General features: G+C 46.4%; 1 protein-coding gene across 2 annotated transcripts in view; it reads right to left on the bottom strand.

Moving 5' to 3' along the window:
* The window catches only part of LOC135906151 (ATP-binding cassette sub-family A member 2-like), a 256013-nt gene that overhangs the window by 25170 nt on the left and 211455 nt on the right, over positions 1-19388 (bottom strand). For both annotated transcript variants that reach the window (XR_010565654.1, XM_065437385.1), the window contains one exon: positions 9370-9504. Coding sequence is in view for 1 of the 2 variants with exons in the window: in XM_065437385.1 (XP_065293457.1) it covers positions 9370-9504 (135 nt within the window). In the remaining variant the exon portion in view is untranslated. The remainder of the gene's footprint in view (positions 1-9369; positions 9505-19388) is intronic.

Genomic DNA, 19388 nt, shown 5'->3' with positions numbered 1-19388 from the left:
GTTTTGAACATTCAACTAGCCTCAAACTAAGCGAAACTTAAGGTTAGAGGCCAGCAGTAGCTTACTCCTGGCCGCTCCTTGCTAAACACATTGGCCGACTTCACTTTGTATTGAGCTATTGCACAAAATGTGCAATTTGGATGTGGCTACTATCAGTTGGTCAAGCTGGTGCAGGACAAAGCTGGTCTGCACCACTTAGCACAGCCAGACTGGAGCACATGAGCGCAAGCTTGCAATCCAGCCATTTCGTGTGCATAGTTAGCCACCACAGTTGCATGTATCTACATCTGCAGCATAGCGCAGATACTGCGGCTGTTGTAGGGTGCCATGACAAGCCTGCTCGCTGAGCTCACTGAGGACAACAGTGTGTTCTTATCGGTAGCTGTGAGTTATGTGACTCAAGACCCAAGTGCCAACACCTGATGAATATGTCCTGTTTGTCACATGTTAGCAAACAGGTCTCGAGCACATCACCTACACGCCTTGAGTCCGCAGACCTTGAGCTTGCACTCAAGCACGGTGCCCTCGAGGGGTGTTGCTATCATGGTCGAAGCTTGTTACATTAGGAATCCTTTCAAGTCGAATCCAGAGTGTGGCATCCTTCGCTTAGCTGATGTGCACGCTGCCAACATACTTGCATGAGGGAACATGAAGAGGAAGTTTGTTCGGCCCTCGGAAATTGTGTGATTTTTGTAAAGTTAACTCTTTGAGGGTCAATGATGTAAATATACGGCGCCGCAAACTAGCCCAAAACGGTTGATGCCGTATATTTATGGTGCCATCTGTACGTTTAAAAAGCACGCCAATTTCCTAACTTTTTCATTTCTGTCATGTGCTGCCCCTATGTGGGAATACAGGGAATTTTTTTCGCGTGCCTCCCTCTCTTGGTTTTCGTTGCATGGTTTGTTTTAGCGCTAGTTTGCTCCTGCGCGTCTATATACTACCGCTTGCGCATTGGCACGCAGGTGAGCGGGAGGCGGTTTGGGTTTTGTTACGTGGGCGGTTTCGGCTTCTTGCGCTTGCAAAACTGATAGCTATCTCGTTACTAATCGCTCAAAGGGGACCGCTTGTTTCTCGCTCGTTTAGTGCTCACAGGGGTGCGCACAGGAAGGGTGCCGCTGTGCATGCGTTTCCATTGCTTTTTTTTTTTTTGAGACTCGCAAAACTAAATGCCTCTGGTTGGCGATAAGATAAAGATTAGTGGAAGTTTTTCACACATTTTGCTTTTTTGACAGGCACACAACCACACAGTTTTCTTATGTGTGCGCACCTACGCAGTTCGATTACGCTATGGATGTACATATTAGTGTAAGAGCAGGAACATTTGAGTCTTGCGAAATATTCTCGTGTGTGCATTTTCAAAGCCTTGAACTATAACAATGCATCAAAATTTTAACTCTTATAAGTTTATTTCCTTTTTTATTGTTGTTATTCATGAATGAAGAGCACATATTGACACGTGTACTTATATTTATCGGGCGACCACGTTTCGCCGCCTAACAAATTGCACAGCGCGGGACGTGCCTGCATGTATCCGAAGTTTCCGGAAAGTTATCGATGCTTCTATCCACTGTCTGTTGTCGCGGAACCTTGTGTTATTTCATCGCGTGACACGAATGGTGTAGAACCTTGTGGAAGGCACACAGGTCCCAACGATTAGTCTGGAACAGTCGATGACTGCTGTATAAAAGCCGACGCGCTGGACCCGCTGATGAGATTTTCGACGATCGCTGACTGTGTTCGCCGCTATCGTTGTGCTTTAAGTGTAGCCTGTCTTTGTGGTCACAGGTTCGCCCAATAAAAGCTACTTTTGTCTTTCACAGTATTGCTACTGTGTTCTTTAAGGTCACTACCGCGTGACATCTGGTGGAGGTGCTTTTCGTCCATGTACCGGACGCCCCCAACAAGCCGTGATCCAAGCCCAGACCGCAAAGAGAGCACCAACGTAGTCCTCTGCTACCACTGTGGCGAAGCCGGCCATGTGTACCGCCGATGCCCATACCGCGACCTGGGATTGCGAGGCTTTGCCGTCAACGCACAGCACCCGAGGGAAGGTGAACGCCCTCGTGACATCGCCGACTACCTCGCCGCTACTCAGTGGAGCCCTCGATGACCATACCGTTCGCCGTCACCAGGCTGCTACCTGTCGCCGCAGCGCCGTCCATACACTGGCCCAGCCCGGGGCTGGTCAGCGAGCCCATATCTGGAAAACTAAAATAAGCAACCGATGGAGGTGCGGTTGCTGTTCGTCGAATTGAAGAAGATCCTCCGCCGCCGCCGAAGACGCCGAAGAAACTACCTCGATGACATAACGACACGCCGCCGAAAGACGACCTGACGACATCCCATACCAGCCACAGGTCAACGAGACACAGCCATGATCCGACGCCAAGACCGAACTGTAACGCAAGACAGTTACCACCGACCTCGACGTGCTTTTTGACGGCCACACAGTCACCGCCTTAGTAGACACAGGAGCCGATTACTCCGTCATGAGTGGACCCATCGCAGCCCAATTGAAGAAAATTAAGACTGCATGGGAAGGCCCGTTAATTCGGATTGCTGGAGGACACCTCATCACGCCGAGTGGAATCTGCATGGCAAGAATTACCATTCATGACCGGACTTTCCCTGCCACCTTCGTTATCCTGCAACAGTGTTCACGAGACGTCATTCTCGGCATGGACTTCCTGAACCAACACGGCGCAATCATCGACCTGAAGTCGAAGTCAATAACACTGTCGGAAGATCAAGCGATACCGCCGGAGAGCCCTCGTAGTCACCCCGCCTTGAGTGTGCTCAAAGATCAAGTGAGCATCCCGCCTCGCTCCAGCATTGTTATTTCGAAACACCCGCTGACGTAGAAGGCGGCATCGAAGGCGACCAATGTCTACTGCTCGACCGTGAAATTTGCGTCGCAAGAGGGATCGCTTGACTGCAAGGAGGAAACACGAAAGTGTTGCTGACAAACTTCAGCCAGGAGTTCAAGCACATCAACAAGGGCACGATGATCGCATACATTGAGGAAATTCAGGAAACCAGCGATGCGTTTGACCTCTCGGGTTCTGTCGCATCTACCCCGACGATCGTAGTTCCTGAGCCAGACTTCGACATAAATCCAAGTCTCCCCGTAATTAAGCAGCAACTGCTCAGAAGTCTGCTTCGACGATACAAAGACTGCTTTTCGACGTCGTCGAGGATTCGACAAACGCCAGTCGCAAAGCATCGCATAATAACCGAAGAGTGCGCTCGACCACTTCGCCAGAACCCTTACCGAGTTTCGACGCGAGAACGCGAAGCTACAAGACAACAAGTTGACGAAATGCTGCGCGACGACATCATCCAGCTGTCGAAAAGCCCGTGGGCGTCTCCAGTTGTTTTAGTGAAGAAAAAGGACGGAACCCTGCATTTCTGCGTCGATTATCATCGACTGAACAAGATCACGAGGAAGGACGTATACCCCTTTCCACGGATAGACGACGCATTGGATTGGCTCTGCAATGCTAAATACTTCTCGTCGATAGATCTCAAGGCTGGCTACTGGCAAATAGAAGTCGACAAAAGGGATCGCGAAAAGACTGCCTTCATCACGCCTGACGGCCTCTATGAGTTCAAGGTTATGCCATTTGGACTGTGCTCGGCGCCTGCAACGTTCCAGCGCGTGATGGACACGGTTTTAGCAGGATTGAAGTGGCAGACCTGTCTTGTTTACTTGGATGACGTCGTCCTCTTCGCCGGAAATTTTGACGATCACCTTAAGTGGCTTGCGACAGTATTAGAGGCCATCCAGTCATCAGGGCTCACTCTGAAGCCGGAAAATTGTTGCTTCGCTTACGATGAGCTTCTATTCCTAGGCCACGTCATCAGCAAATCTGGAGTATGCCCCGACCCGCAGAAGACAGCTGCCATCGCAAAGTTCCCGCAGCCAATCGACAAGAAGGCAGTGTGCAGATTTTTTGGCATGTGTGCCTACTGTAGGCGCTTTTGTCAAGGATTTTTTATGCATTGCGGAGCCGCTAACACATCTAACGAAATGTGATGTTGAGTTCAAGTGGGAAACGCCGCAGGCTGACGCATTTCAAGAACTCAAACGACGCATGCAGTCGCCGCTGGTACTTGCACACTTCGACGAGGACGCCGATACTGAAATCCACACTGACGCCAGTAGCCTAGGCCTCGGTGCCGTCCTAGTCCAGAGGAAAGACGAACTTGAACGGGTGATGTAAATATGCTAGCTGGTCGCTGTCAAAAGCGGAAGGTAATTATTCAACGATTGAAAAGGAATGCCTCGCCATCATTTCGGCTACAGCAAAACTCCGCCCTTGACTCTATGGCAGGCCATTCAAAGTCATCAGCGACCATCACGCGTTGTGTTGGCTAGCTAACTTAAAGGACCCTCCAGGACGGCTGGCGCGGTGGAGCCTCAGACTGCAAGAATATGACGTCACTGTAATATACAAGTCCGGAAAAAAACACTCTGATGCCAACTGCTTATCACGCGCCCCCATCGATCCCCTGCCGCAAGACGACGAGGACGACGACGTCTTCCTTGGAATAAAAAGCGCGGAAGACTTCACTAAACAGCAGCGAGCAGACCTGGAGCTAAAAGGCCTCGTCGAGTACTTGGAAGGGAACACCGACGTTGTCCCTAGGGTATTTAAGCGCGTGTTGTCTTCGTTCACGCTAAAAAACAACCTGCTCGTGAAGAACTTCTCACCAGTCCGCGCCAGCTACCTTCTTGTTGTACCGTCAGCACTGCGTCCAGAAGTACTGCACGCCCTACACGACGATCCAACGACTGGGCACATGGATGCTCCCGGACGCTGACGAGGATACAGGAAAGGTATTACTGGCTGCGTCTGACCGCCGATGTCGCCCGTTACGTCAAGACATGCCGCGATTGTCAGCAACGCAAGACACCACCGACAAGGCCAGCAGGATTACTACAGCTGATCGAGCCCCCTCGCCGACCATTCCAGCAGATTGGGATGGATTTGTTGGGGCCGTTTCCGACGTCAACATCTGGGAATAAGCGGATCGTCGTGGCGACGGACTATCTCACTTGCTTCGCCGAAACTAAAGCTCTACCAAAAGGCAGCGCAGCCGAAGTGGCAAAATTTTTCATCGAGAACATCCTCCTGTGACATGGTGCCCTAGAAGTCCTCATCACAGACAGAGGAACGGCTTTTACAGCACAGCTCACCCAAGCCATTCTGCAATACAGCCAGACAAGCCACAGGAGGACAAGTGCCTACCACCCGCAGACGAATGGTCACACGGAGCGCCTGAACAAGACCCTCGCCGACATGCTAGCAATGTATGTCGCCGTTGAACACAAGACCTGGGATGCCGTGCTGCCGTACGTAACATTCGCTTACAACACGGCGGTGCAGAAACAACAAAGATCACACCATTTAAGCTGGTTTACGGCAGGAACCTGACGACGACGCTCGACGCCATGCTGCCGCACGTCAGTGACAAGCAGAATCTTGACGTCGCTACCTATCTCCAGCGCGCCGTAGAGCCCGACAGCTCGCCCGCCTGTGAATCAAGAACCAGCAGAGGACCGACAGCCGACACTACAACCTCCGACGACGCTTTGTCGAGTACCAGCCCGGCGACCGTGTTTGGGTATGGACCCCGATACGCCGACGAGGACTGAGTGAGAAACTATTGCGACGCTATTTCGGACCCTACAAGGTCATCCGACGTATTGGCGCACTGGACTATGAGGTCGTGCCAGACGGCATTTCGCATTCACAGCGACATCGCGCACGACCTGAAGTGGTCCACGTAGTGCGTCTTAAACCGTTTTACGGACGCTAACGAACTTTCCTTATTTTGTTTTTTTTCTTTGCTACGAGTGCTTATTTATTACTTTCGTTTGTTTGCAGCATCGGGTCGATGCTTTATAAGAGGGGGGTATTGACACGTGTACTTATATTTATCGGGCGAGCACGTTTCGCCGCCTAACAAGTTGCACAGCGCGGGACGCGCCTGCATGTATCCGAAGTTTCCGGAAAGTTATCGATGCTTCTATCCGCTGTCTGTTGTCACGGAACCTTGTGTTATCTTATTTCATCGCGTGACGCAAATGGTGTAAAACCTTGTAGAAGGCACGCGGGTCCCAATGATTAGTCTGGAACAGTCAATGACTGCTGTATAAAAGCCGACGCACTGGACCCGCTGATGAGATTTTCGACGATCGCCGACTGTGTTCGCCGCTATCGTTGTGCTTTAAGTGTAGCCTGTCTTTGTGGGCACAGGTTTGCCCAATAAAAGCTAGTTTTGTCTTTCACAGTATTGCTACTGTGGTCTTTAACGTCACTACCATGTGACAATATATACCAACGCAAAATATTTTTTTCTCACTTTACGGTCACCCTAGAAAGATTACAGTAAATTTTTGTTGAAATAAGTTTCTAAAAAGAATTGGAATCTGCAATAAAAAAAAATCGACCCTGGGCAGTCGCACATGGCGAAAAATATCGATCCTCAAAGGGTTAAGTTCGAAAGGAAAAGTGATACTGATGTCACTTGGTGCCAGAATAGCCGCGCATACCTATCTAGTACACTGTACTATAGCAAAGGGAAGAGACATCATGAACTCAACCGGAAGCTGAGGGATAGCCTGTGAGTTTGGGGCATCGTAGGTGCCATAACTGCATGCCACGGTGATGTTCAGTAGCTGAAGCATTGTCGGCACCACTCTCTCTGCCGCAGCCTTCGCAGTGCAAAACATTGAAGAAGGACTGGAAGCACTGCGAAATTCTGTGCGATTCTTGTAAAGATAAGTGTGAAAGGAAATGTGCTGCTCATGTCACTTGGTGGGAGAATAGCTAACATGGTGATCACAGGCAATCTTTGATTGCCAATAACTCCACTTCTGCTGAACACAATGAAGTACTTTCTAAGGCAAAGTACTTCTGAAATAGTCTGTTTTAACATCAAATGCATTTTTTCTACTTCGATAAAAGGCATTTCAGAGCCCCTTTAAAGCAATGAACAGAGCTATACAATCAAACCTCATTATAACAAAGTTGCAGCTGACACGAAAATAGCTTCATTATATCCGATATTCATTAAAAGAATGCACACTGACATTGGCACACACACACAAAAAATGCAATCGGGTCAGTGCAAAAAAAATGCAAGCATGGTACCTCCAATGGGCCAGCAAAGACTTTCTGGAGATTTCAATGGCCTGCCGGTGGCTTGCCATTTTGACACATGGCACAGGAATGGCAGAAAATAACATACACATGCTTTTCACGATTACTGATATGTAACCATGTAATTGGTGTAATCAACATGGGAATGGCACGTTGGCTTGCTGGCTGCAGTCTAACCAAGCCCAGTTGGTGGCCAAACCAAGCAAGCTGTCACTGACCAAGCAAACAGTCGCTGACCAGGGGGCCACATACATACCGAAACTCCACTATTATGGCCGTCAGTCCAGCCCATGCATGCGATCTCAAGCTCAATCGCTGATGAGGTCTATGGATATAAACGCCGATGGTGAGCTTCCTGCGATGGTTTGTCACCAGCCACTTCACCGGCCATCATCCAATTTTCATCACAGCTGTATTTCTTAGCCAGTGCAACTTTGTCGGGAGTTGGCAACAGAAATTGCAGATTGGTGCTAAGCCAACATGGTGGCAACTTTATTCATGCTTAAAGAGACACTAAAGGCATGTTTAAGTCCACATGGACTGTTAAAATACCACTCCAGAAACCTTGCAGTGCTTGTTTTGTGCCAAGAAAAGACTTAGTTTAAGAGAAAATCGCATTTGAAGTGTCCGCATACCTTTAGCGCAATTCAAAATGCCTGCCCCTGAGCGAGGGAATGGCAATATTGCATACGCCATCGCTGCCCTTTACTGCCGTTGGTGAGCAAAATGGGGCCATACAGATGGCGATACAGTTTTTTATGCAAAATGCAAATGCCCGGCCATGGAGAAATCGAGTGAATTGCTATTGCCAGTTGAATAATGAATTGAGAAACATAGCTGCAGGAACTCTACAGCTTCAAAGGAGCTGTATTCGACTACTGTGGATGACAATTAGTTTTGTGAACTCATACTGTCTGTGATATTCCGTTCACTACTGTCACAGCACAGCCATTATTATTTTCTGAGCCTCAGTTGCACCGCATAATAGTGTCCTCTTTACCACTTTTTGAGAATAACACAGTTGCATGAAAATAAATTTTAGGGTAGTAGATAAAAAAAGAAAAAGAAAGAAAGGACTTGCTTTTAATAGCTTCATTATAACTGGGGAAGCACGCAAGACATTCAGCATAATATAACTTGTAAAGGCGTCTCTATGAACCAAGAATCACACTATTTTGCATCAAAACGTAAAGTAGCATGCAGGAAAATACACAGAGGAGGGATGCAATTCAGTTTTCACTGGGTCTCTCCTACAGGATTACATAAATTAACAAGAAGCTTAAGCTAACCTTACTAGTAGCGATGAGTAAACAAATAACAATTAAGTGCAGCTGTAACAGAAATAATAACCAGCCAAAGAGACTAACATAAGCATAGCATAACCTGATGCGGTGACTCACGGACTATTACATTGTGCTGTTGGGCATGAAATCATGAGATGGAATTCAGGCTACAGAACTGTATCACAATAGAGGTGAAATGTACAAATGCTCATATGCTTCGATTAAAGTGCATAGTGAAATCCCAGATGGTTGAAATAAATCTGGAGCCCTTCACTGTGGCATTCATCAGTGCCCACTATGCAGATTCGAGACATTAAATCTAGTGATCATATATTGAAGTGTAACACACAAAATATGGCTCAATATTCATGGTGAAGAGTAGACGCAAAATGCAGCTTATAAAATATTTTTTAAGAAGGCTACAGCATCTACATGAACTAAATACACAAACTGATATAATGTGAACCGACATACCAAATAACTCCTGGATAATGGGCAAAGCAGCAATAAATTAATTTTTTTCTGCTTACACACATACCAAATAGGTGTCTTTAGAGACTCTTTACCAGTAAACACATATATTCACATACACATATCGTCATTATATAACCTGTTTCCTCCTGCAGGCAATGTGCTCATTTCAGTGCCTTAATGTTTTATAGATTTGTATATTTATTTTTGTGTAATGTCATGCGGCCATTTCACAAGAACTGCTATAGTCTTCACAGCCCTCACACTCTCTCTTGCACTCAAAATTCGCAGAAAGGTATCATTTCATGGTGCAATTTAATATCACGTCCAGGTGCAGTACTTGCCTATATCATCCATAATAAATTAGAAACTACAAGCTCCAAAACAAATATTTCATACACTATTGAAGCTAGTCGCTATGAAGTATTTTTGCAAGAACTGACTAGATATATAATTGGCGGTCCTCCAAGTAAAGCAATGGCTGTAGACAACTTGCGCTTGTTGCCACCACTGTATGTTCCCACCACACGGTCAGCATATGATGTCAGTCCAAGCTTCTGCAGAGTCCATTCAATAACCTGAAAAAAGATTTTGGAACAAAAGAAAAGTTACAAACAAGCAAATAAGGTTATGCTGTGGTATGCAAAAGAACTTCAGATTGCCAAAATTTATTCAATCAAATGGCGAAAACATGAAACGAGTGAAAATGGTCACTACGCATACTACTACCTACGTATGTTAAATAAGGTCTTTGGATTTCCCTTATACACAGACATAAAATTCTGTCTGGCAACACAAAATCTGTTCTCTTTACTCACTTTATGCCAGTTTTGAGCAACAAATTTATAATCAAATAACTACCTGACTTGCATGGACACATAATTGAAGTATGCACTAAATTGCTGTGTACTTCAAGTATAGTACAGTGGTATAGTTATAGTAAGTATAGTAAGTGAAGGTACAATAACATATCTTCCCTACACGAGTCGCATGATGGCTAAGGATAGTTGGACATGACAAACTATGACCAGAGAGCACTAGTGCACTGCCACCACTGCTGCTGGTGAGTGGGAAGGAAAAAAAAAGACTATGTTAATTACTTTCAGCTTTGGGACAACTGTAAGCATAGACTTGTGTGGCAAGCTTTGGTTAGCTGTGCACAGCCCACCCTATAGAGCGTGTTTTTTTAGCTCCCAGAGTCCAGCCTCAGAATAGGCGAATGCTTGCTTGCATTCTTCACTTAAAAGTTCAGATGAAGATGAGCTATTTTCTAGCACAGCCTCTATGAGGAACTTGCCATTTGCAACATTACATGTTGCTTATTGGTGCAATAAATGTCTTTTGAGGCAGCAGTTATTGCTAACTCCTCCTTCATTCCTGTGAACATGTCCTGCAACAGCTGCCTTGCACCACACAGTGCTTGTGATCCCAAGATGGGGGATGACATTTGCAAGGCAGCTGCTCTGCTCTCAAATCCCTCAGCCTTATGCCAGTTCTACATCTCAAGCCTCTTGTTTACCACAGTAATGCATTAACCCTCTTCTCCATGATTAGACTGCTGTGTGTAAATGCCCAGAAGAGTTAGCTGTCTCGGTGGAACAAGCCACACATACTTGACGAGGAAGACCTCCTATGTGAAATAGCATGAGAGAAATAAACGTGTAGTCATAACTATATATGTCTTGTTCGAATATAACACTGGAAAAAAAAAAATTGCGGTTGTGCACCTAACCTCAGAAAGAAAGAAAGATAAAATGAGCACTCTTTCCCTATGCCTGTAATAATGTAGGTAACTCAATATAATCATACGCAAGTAAGGGCTCTGGATTCGTTGATATAATGTTTGATGCTTTAAATCAGTAGCCTGACCTTAAAAAATTAATTCACTGTGGTTACCTACACAAGATGATTAAGAATGAGGTACGCCTGCACAAAACATGGCATTTTGCATTGCATAGAAAGCTGTGAGAAATACATGACAGCTCCCAATGCAGAGTTTAGCTTTTTCTGCACACCTCGGAATGAAAACTTCAAAGAGTACTTTGACAAGCAGTTTAAGCGTTCAAATGTTCATAGCTCTTGTGATCTTTTTATACATAAGCATTTGATATTCACATCGCTGTGAAGGTACAATAACATGAGGTTTCAAATGTTCCAGTTAACACTATTTTATTTGCATATTTTGTATGCATTTCTTTATTCATGAGAACATTCCATCTGTATTCAACGAGTTCAAGTGTACTTAAGCAGGGTGTGATGATGATGTCATCCTAAAGATTTTTTTCCAAGCATTGCTTTCACAGTGACAATGCTGTAATTTGCTACGATATTGACACGTGTACTTGTTTATCGAGTGACCGCTTTTCACCACCTAACAAATGTTATCGCTCAGCGCAGGATGCGCCTGCATGTATTGGAAGCTTCTGGAATGTTATCGATGGTTGTATCCACCATTTGTTGTCTATGAACCTTGTGTAATCTGATTGCATGTATGCATAACACGATGGTGTAGAACTTTCTGGAAGACACGCGGGCACCAGTGATTACTCTGGAATGTTTAATGGTACATGTATAAAAGCCAACATGCTTGACCTGCTGATCAGATTTTTGTCGACTGCCAACTGTGTTCGCTGCTTTCATTGTGCTTTGAGTGTAGCCTGTTCTTGAGGGCACAGGTTTGCCCAATAAAACACTAGTTTTGCCATTTACAGTTTTGCTGCTTTCTTCACCCAGAATCCTGGCTGGAGACTTACGAATAAATCGCAACTTTCAACAACTGGGACTCGATCACAAGCTGCGGCATGTATACTTCGCCTTAGAAGACGCCGCAAGAATGTGGTTTGGGAACCGGGAGTTGGCCCTGACCACACGGGACCTGTTCCGCAATGGCTTCCTGCTGAACTTTACGAGCGTTGAGTGCAAGGAACGGGCCCAAGCTATGCTAGAGGCCAGAGTACAACTACCCAATGAGAACATTGCGATCTTCATCGAGGAGATGAAGCACCTGCTCCTCCACGCTGATCCACATATGCTCGAGGAGAAAAAAAATCGGTACCTCATGTGTGGGGTAAAGCAGGAGCTCTTCGCCGGATTGATATGCAACCGGCCCAGGACAGTTGCTGAATTTGTTTTCAAAGTCACAACCATTGAGAAGACACTCGATATGTGGACAAGGAAATACACCCGCCAAAACTACACCGATGTTCAAGTACTCGACAGTCACGACATGCAAGAGACCATCAGTGCGGTCGTTCGCGAGGAATTGCAGAAGCTCTTCCCAAGGTCGCAGCCTCAAGTGGCCTCAATTGCCGACATATTAGAGAAGAGGTTCAGCGATCACTTGAGGTTACTGAAGTGCCACCGCTATTGCCACAGCCTCAGTCGGAAGCGATGACATACGCCGCCGTCACTCGCCGCCAGATTCCCCCTCCATGCCCGTGCCAGGGCCCTATGACACTGCGATTCCGTTGGCAGACGCCGCCACCGCCGCTGCCGCCACCTCGCCCACCTGTCAGCAAGCGAAACGCCTCGAGGAAGTCAGACATTTGGCGCGACCCCGACCACCACCCGCTCTGCTAACATTGCGGGGAAGCCGGCCATATGTACTGCCAATGCCCATACCATGACTTGGGACTGTGAGGGTTCGCCGACAATGCGCTGCATCCACAGCTTGAGAAGTGCCCTTGTGACATCGCCAACTACGTCACCGCCACTCAGTGGAGTTCTCGACAACCGTTACGTTCGCCGTCGCTAGGCCGCTACCTGTCACCGCAATGACAACCATACACTGGTCCAGCCCGGGGCCGGTCTGCGAGCCCATATGTTCCTGTTTGTCGAACTGACAAAGATCCTCCACCGCTGCCAAAGACGCTAAAAAGACTATCTTGACGATGTATCAATGAGATGCCGTCATCCCAATGAAGCCTAGAAGCAAAGAATACGCCGACGACACAACGTCCTAGCCACACGTCAACTAGGCATAGCCGAGGTCCGACGCCAAGACCCAACTGCAACGCAAGACATAGAACCACTGACTTGATGTACTTCTCGACGGCCATGCAGTCACCGCCTTAGTGGACACAGGAGCCGACTACTCCATCATGAGTGGACCTATCACCGCTCAGTTGAAGAAAGTTAAGACTGCGTGGGAAGGCCCTCATATTCAGACCGCTGGAGGACACCTATAACACCAAATGGAATGTGCATGACAAGAATTACCGTTCATGACCAGACATTACCCTACCACCTTCGTTATCCTCCAACAATTAAAAATTAAATTATGGGGTTTTACGTGCCAAAACCACTTTCTGATTATGAGGCACGCCATATTGGAGGACTCCGGAAATTTAGACCACCTGGGGTTCTTTATCGTGCACCTAAATCTAAGTACACGGGTGTTTTCGCATTTCGCCTCCATCGAAATGCGGCCGCCGTGGCCGGGATTCGATCCCACGACCTCATGCTCAGCAGCCCAACACCATAGCCACTGAGCAACCACGGCGGGTATCCTCCAACAGTGTTCACGTCATTCTCAGCATGGACTTCCTGAACCAATGCGGCACAATCAATGACCTGAAGTCAAAGTCAATAACGCTATCCGAAGATCAAGTGATACCGCCAGAGAGTGCTCATAGTCACCATGCCTTGAGTGTACTTGAGGACCAAGTCAGCATTCCACCTCGCTCCAGCATTGTCATCTCCATCGGCAGTGAAACACCCACAGACGTAGAAGGCATCATCAAGGGCGACCAACATCTACTGCTCGACCGTGAAATTTCCATCGCAAGAGGGATTGCTCGACTGCACGGAGGGAAAGCGAAAGTGATGCTGACAAACTTCAGCCACCAATTCAAGCACATCAATGAGGGCACGGCTATTGCATACATCAAGGAAATTGTGGAAACCAGCAATGCGTCTGTCCTCTCGGATTCTGCTGCATCTACCCCAATGACCATAGTTCGCTAACCAGACTTCGACATAAATCCACGTCTCCCCGTGAGTGAGCAGCAACAGCTCAGAAGTCTTCTCTGACGATACAAAGACTGCTTTTCGACGTCATTGACGATTTGATGAACACCAATTGCAAAGCATCGCATAATAACAGAAGAATCTGCTCGACCACTATGCCAGAGCCCTTACCGAGTGTCAACTTAAGAATGTGAAGCTATAAGGCAACAAGTCAACGAAATGTTGCGCGACGACATCATCCAGCCATCAATACACCCGTGAGCATCTCCTATAGTTTTGGTGAAGAAAAAGGACGGAATCCTGTGTTTCTGCGTCGACTATCATCGACTGAACAAGATCACGAGGAAGGACGTATACCCCTTTCCACGGATAGACGACGCATTGGATTGGCTCTGCAATGCTAAATACTTCTCGTCGATGGATCTCAAGGCTGGCTACTGGCAAAATGAAGTCGACGAGCGGGATCGCGAAAAGACTGCCTTCATCACGCCAGATGGCCATTATGAGTACAAGGTCATGCCATTCAAACTCTGCTTGGCGCCTGCAACGTTGCAGCGCATGATGGCCACGGTGTTAGCAGGGTTGAAGTGGTAAACCTGCCTCGTCTACTTTGATGACGTCGTTTTTTCTGCAAGCTTCAACGAGTACTTGAGACGCCTTGAAAGAGTGCTAAAGACAATCAAGTCTTCCAGACTCACTTTGAAACTGGAAAAGTATCCCTTTGCGTATGGAGAGCTGCTGTTCCTGGAACACGTTATCAGCAAGTCTGGAGTACGCCCCGGTCGGCACAAGACGGCTGCCATCGCGAAGTTCCAGCAGCCCATCGACAAGAAGGCAGTGCATAGATTCCTTGGCATGTGCACCTATACAGACGCTTTGTCAAGGACTTTTCACACATCACTGCACCGCTGACACATCTAACTAAATGTGATGTCAAGTTCAACTGGGAAACGCCGCAGGCCGACGCATTTCAAGAACTCAGACAACTCATGTAGTCACCACCGGTACTTGCATGCTTCAACAAGGACACCGATACCGAAATCCACACTGACGCCAGTAGCCTAGGCCCAGGTGCTGTTCTAGTCCAGAGGAAAGACGGACTTGAACGGGTGATAGCTTACGCTAGTCGGTTGCCGTCAAAAGCAGAAGGCAATTCTTCTACGACCGAAAAGGAATGCCTCGCCATTATTTGGGCTACAGCAAAATTCCGCCCTTACCTCTATGGCAGGCCATTCAAAGCCGTCAGTGACCATCATGCATTGTGTTGGCTAGAGAACTTAAGGGACCTTTCAGGGCACCTGGTGTGGTGGAGCCTCAGACTGCCCCCCCCCCCCCCCCCCCCCCAAGAATATTACGTCACTGTAATGTACAAGTCCGGATGAAAACACTCTGATGCCGACTGCCTATCCCGTGCTACCATTGACCTTTGCCGCAAGACGACAAGGATGACGACGCCTTCCTTGGAATAATAAGCAGAAGACTTCGCTGAACAGCAATGAGCAGACCCGGAGCTAAAAGGCCTCGTCAAGTATTTGGAAGGGAACACCAACATTGTCCCTAAGGTATTTAAGCGAGGATTGTCTTCATTTTCGCTTCAAAACAACCTACTCGTAAAAAAGACCTTCTCACCAGTCCGCACCAACTACCTTCTTGTTGTTCCCTCAACACGTCCTGAAGTACTGACATCCTGAAGTACATGACAATCCTAACACTGGGCACCTCAGATTTTCCCGGACGCTATCGAGAATACAGGAAAGGTATTACTGGCCACACTTGACCACTGACGTCACCGTTATGTCAAGACCTGCCGAGACTGTCCGTGACGCAAGACACCACTGACAAGGCCAGCGGGATTACTACAGCCGATCAAGCCTCCTTGCCGACCATTTCAGCAGACCGGGGTGGATTTGTTGGGACCCTTTCCGACATCAACATCCGGAAATAAGTGGATTGTAGTGGCGATGGACCACCTCACCCACCCACTTCGCTGAAACTAAAGTTTTGCCGAAAGGTAGCGCAGCCGAAAAGGCGAAATTCTTTGTCAGGAACATCCTGCTGTGATATGGTGCCCCAAAAGTCCTCATCACCGACAGAGGAACAACCTTTACAGTAGACCTCACGCAAGTGATTCTGCTATACAGCCAGACAAGCCAGAGGAGGAAAACTGCCTACCACCCGCAGATGAATGGTCTTGCAGAGCGCCTGAACGAGACCCTCACCGACATGCTAGCAATACAGTTGAACTCACTTATAACGATACCGGTTTTAATAGTTATCGGTTATAACAATGAGAAGCTGCTGCACAGTCAACTTTTGTATGTTTTCCATGGTGAAATAACCCACTTACTACAATGCCCCGATGCCACATTATCATCTATAACGATGAAGTCTGGCTGCTAGGTGTCCAAGCCGAAAGGTAATGAAATGTGAAATCCTTGAAAAGAAAAAAAAGAAAACGATAAATTCGAGCCGCTGCATGATAGGCCGCTGCTTCAACAGCTGCTGCACATTAATTTTCCAGTCATCTCCGCGTGCCTCTCTCCTGTCACCCTTCCACCCCTCCGAACACAAATGGAATGGACACAAATGGACACAAGACCATGGGATGAGGTCCTGCCGTACGTAACCTTTGCTTACACACGGTGGTGCAAGAAACAACACAGACAACACCATTCAAGCTGGTTTACGGTAGGAACCCTACGACGACTCTCGACGTCATGTTGCTGCATTTCCCCGACAAAGAAAATGTCGATGTCGCCGCCCATCTCCAGCGCACTGAAGAAGCCCAACAGCTTGCCCACCTGCGAATCAAGAACCAGCAGAGGACCGATAGCTGGCACTACAATCTTCGACGACGCTATGTGGAATACCAGCCGATTGACCGTGTTGGGGTTTAGATCCCGATACGCCGACGAGGACTTAGCGAGAAGCTTTTATGCCACTCTTTCAAGCCCTACAAGATCATCCGACGTGTTGGCACACTCGACTATGAGGTCCTGCTAGATGGCATTTCACTATAACAGCGCTGCCGCTCATAACCTGATATAGTCCATGTTGTGCGACTTAAGATATTCTAGCAGTGCTAACGAACTTTGGGACTATGCATAGCTGAGCTTTGGACTTCCTTTGGACTTTGTTATTTTGGACTTTGTTTCTTTCTTGTTTTGTCACTTTTTCTCAGTAAGTGTGCGTTTGTTTTTCGTTTTCTATTTATGTTTATAGCATCGGGACGATGCTTTTTAAGAGGGGGGTATTGACATGTGTACTTGTTTATCGAGTGACCACTTTTCACCATCTAATAAATGTTGTCGCTCAGTGCAAGATGTACCTGCGTGTATCTGAGGTTTCTGGAATGTTATTGATGGTTCTATCTGCTCTCTGTTGTCAACAAACCTTGTGTAATCTGACTGCATGTGTGCACGACATGAATGGTGTAGAACTTTCTGGAAGACACGCAGGCACCATTAATTACTCTGGAACATTCGATGACTTATGTATAAAGGCCGACGTGCTTGACTCGCTGATCAGATTTTCACCGATCGCCGACTGTGTTCACCGCTATTGTTGTGCTTTAAGTGTAGCTTGTTTTTGTGGGCAAAGGTTTGCCCAAAAAAAGTTAGTTTCGTCATTCATGCTATTGCTACTGTGTTCTTTACCATCACTACTACTTGACAATATGAACATACACTGGTTTAATGCAGCCAAAGCAAGGTGAGCAACCACAGCACAGCATATGTCACCATGCTGACATGAGGTGGACCAATCATATGGAGCAACACATCTTACGCTGGGGGCCACCCCCACCTGAAGTGGGCCAAGCTTTCAAAAAGAAACATCTACTGTACAGAAGAATAAGACTATTGCTCTATTGTTCACAGTTTCCTTATAAAAACTGAACGTATTCTTTCAGTCCTATTTAACTAGGAAATTAGTCAAGCTTAATTAGCTAGCTAATTAAAATATATATTTTTTTTCATTCAGACTAAAATTCTTGTAGATCATCATGGAAAACATCTCATTAAATTTTTGCATCCTCCATATAATACTTTTTCTCCATATCAAGTGGAAAGTGTGTGAAAGCAAAAATTTGCCTTATGATGGCCAGCTACAATGCACTGTGACAGTACTGCTTTCAAACGAACAGCAAACAAATGAGTCCAATGCTCTGCCTGATTCAAGGAATCCCATCAAAGGATCTCTGATTGTTGTTGGCCAGTAACAGTATGTCATAGCTTCAGTCTCAAAAGTTGCTTATAAACATCATGAAGTGGTTCAGTTTTATTATGCACTGTGATGCACTGGCTGACAGGAATGCAGTGGCCACAAGCACAATCAAATCCCTCTGGTTCATTAAGGCCATCAGATTAGACTAATCAGGTTTATTGATTTGCAGTACATTTAAGGGCAGTCCAGAGGAAGTGTAGAAGCCAGCTGCTGCTGGGAAGAGAGCAGATTTAAAAAAAACATTTTCCCTGAGCACCCATATTTTTTGGGATACATATGCACTTTATTAACATTAGACAGTGGGAGAGGAGAAAAAAGGAGGTTGGGATGGCCACTCTGGAGCCATTGCACAGGCACTGACTTAATTGGCTATGCTTGCAATTTATGGCGTCTTCTGCTGCCACAAAAGGGCAGTGCCGCTACCATCACAATTTCTTTCTTGCATGCATTTTTTAAAATCTTGTGCCGCCCCTTCAACACCTTTAAAACTTTTTTTTGCAAACAGAATATTTTTCATAATACTTGGCACAACATTCGAAAAGCCATAGAATATGCCCAATTTTGTAAACTTGGCAGAAAATTCTGAAGGGCTGGCAGGTATGCTATCCGTGCTCATACCGTGCTTAGGTCTCTCAAATGATATTTTATGAGAATAAGATGACGGGTTCCACAAATGCTAACTCATTCAAAACTCTGGTTCTCACAAACACATGCATATTTTTTTTGAGCTACTATTGACAGAGCTGTCTTTGATATCACAAAGTTCAAGATTGCCTCTGGTGCACTGTACCTATGACTCTCCTCAAGACCTGAGCCCACTGAAAACAGTCACACATCTCACAACATTCAACAAAAGAATGCAAAGCAAAAGGGCACAAAAGCAAAATTGACATAAGATGGTGCCTATGAAACAGGGAACCACTAATGGATGGTCTCAAAGCAGTGCAAGCCAGTCTTGTTATGAAATGCATAACATATTACAGGAACAAAAGTACCAAAATATTTAGTCCTGCTGCAAAATATGTAATGGAAATCATTAAAGCATTATAACATATCATAATTTGTGTCCATACAAATACCATGGAGACATTAAAATAAAGTGACAGTATGACATCAATCTTAAGTGACCTAATTAACGCATAAAATGGCTGGTGAAAACAATGGCAGCAAAGTAGCCTCTCAAGACAAATGCATGCTGTGCATCTCAGCATCAAATTACAAAAATACAGGCAAACACAAAGTACTAGGAAAACAAGGATTGTAGCTGAAA

The sequence above is a fragment of the Dermacentor albipictus genome, chromosome 1, assembly GCF_038994185.2.
Source record: "Dermacentor albipictus isolate Rhodes 1998 colony chromosome 1, USDA_Dalb.pri_finalv2, whole genome shotgun sequence".
Classification (NCBI taxonomy): Eukaryota; Metazoa; Arthropoda; class Arachnida; order Ixodida; family Ixodidae; genus Dermacentor; species Dermacentor albipictus.
Note: the sequence above shows the minus strand (reverse complement) of the source record. Positions and strands in the feature narration are given on the sequence as shown.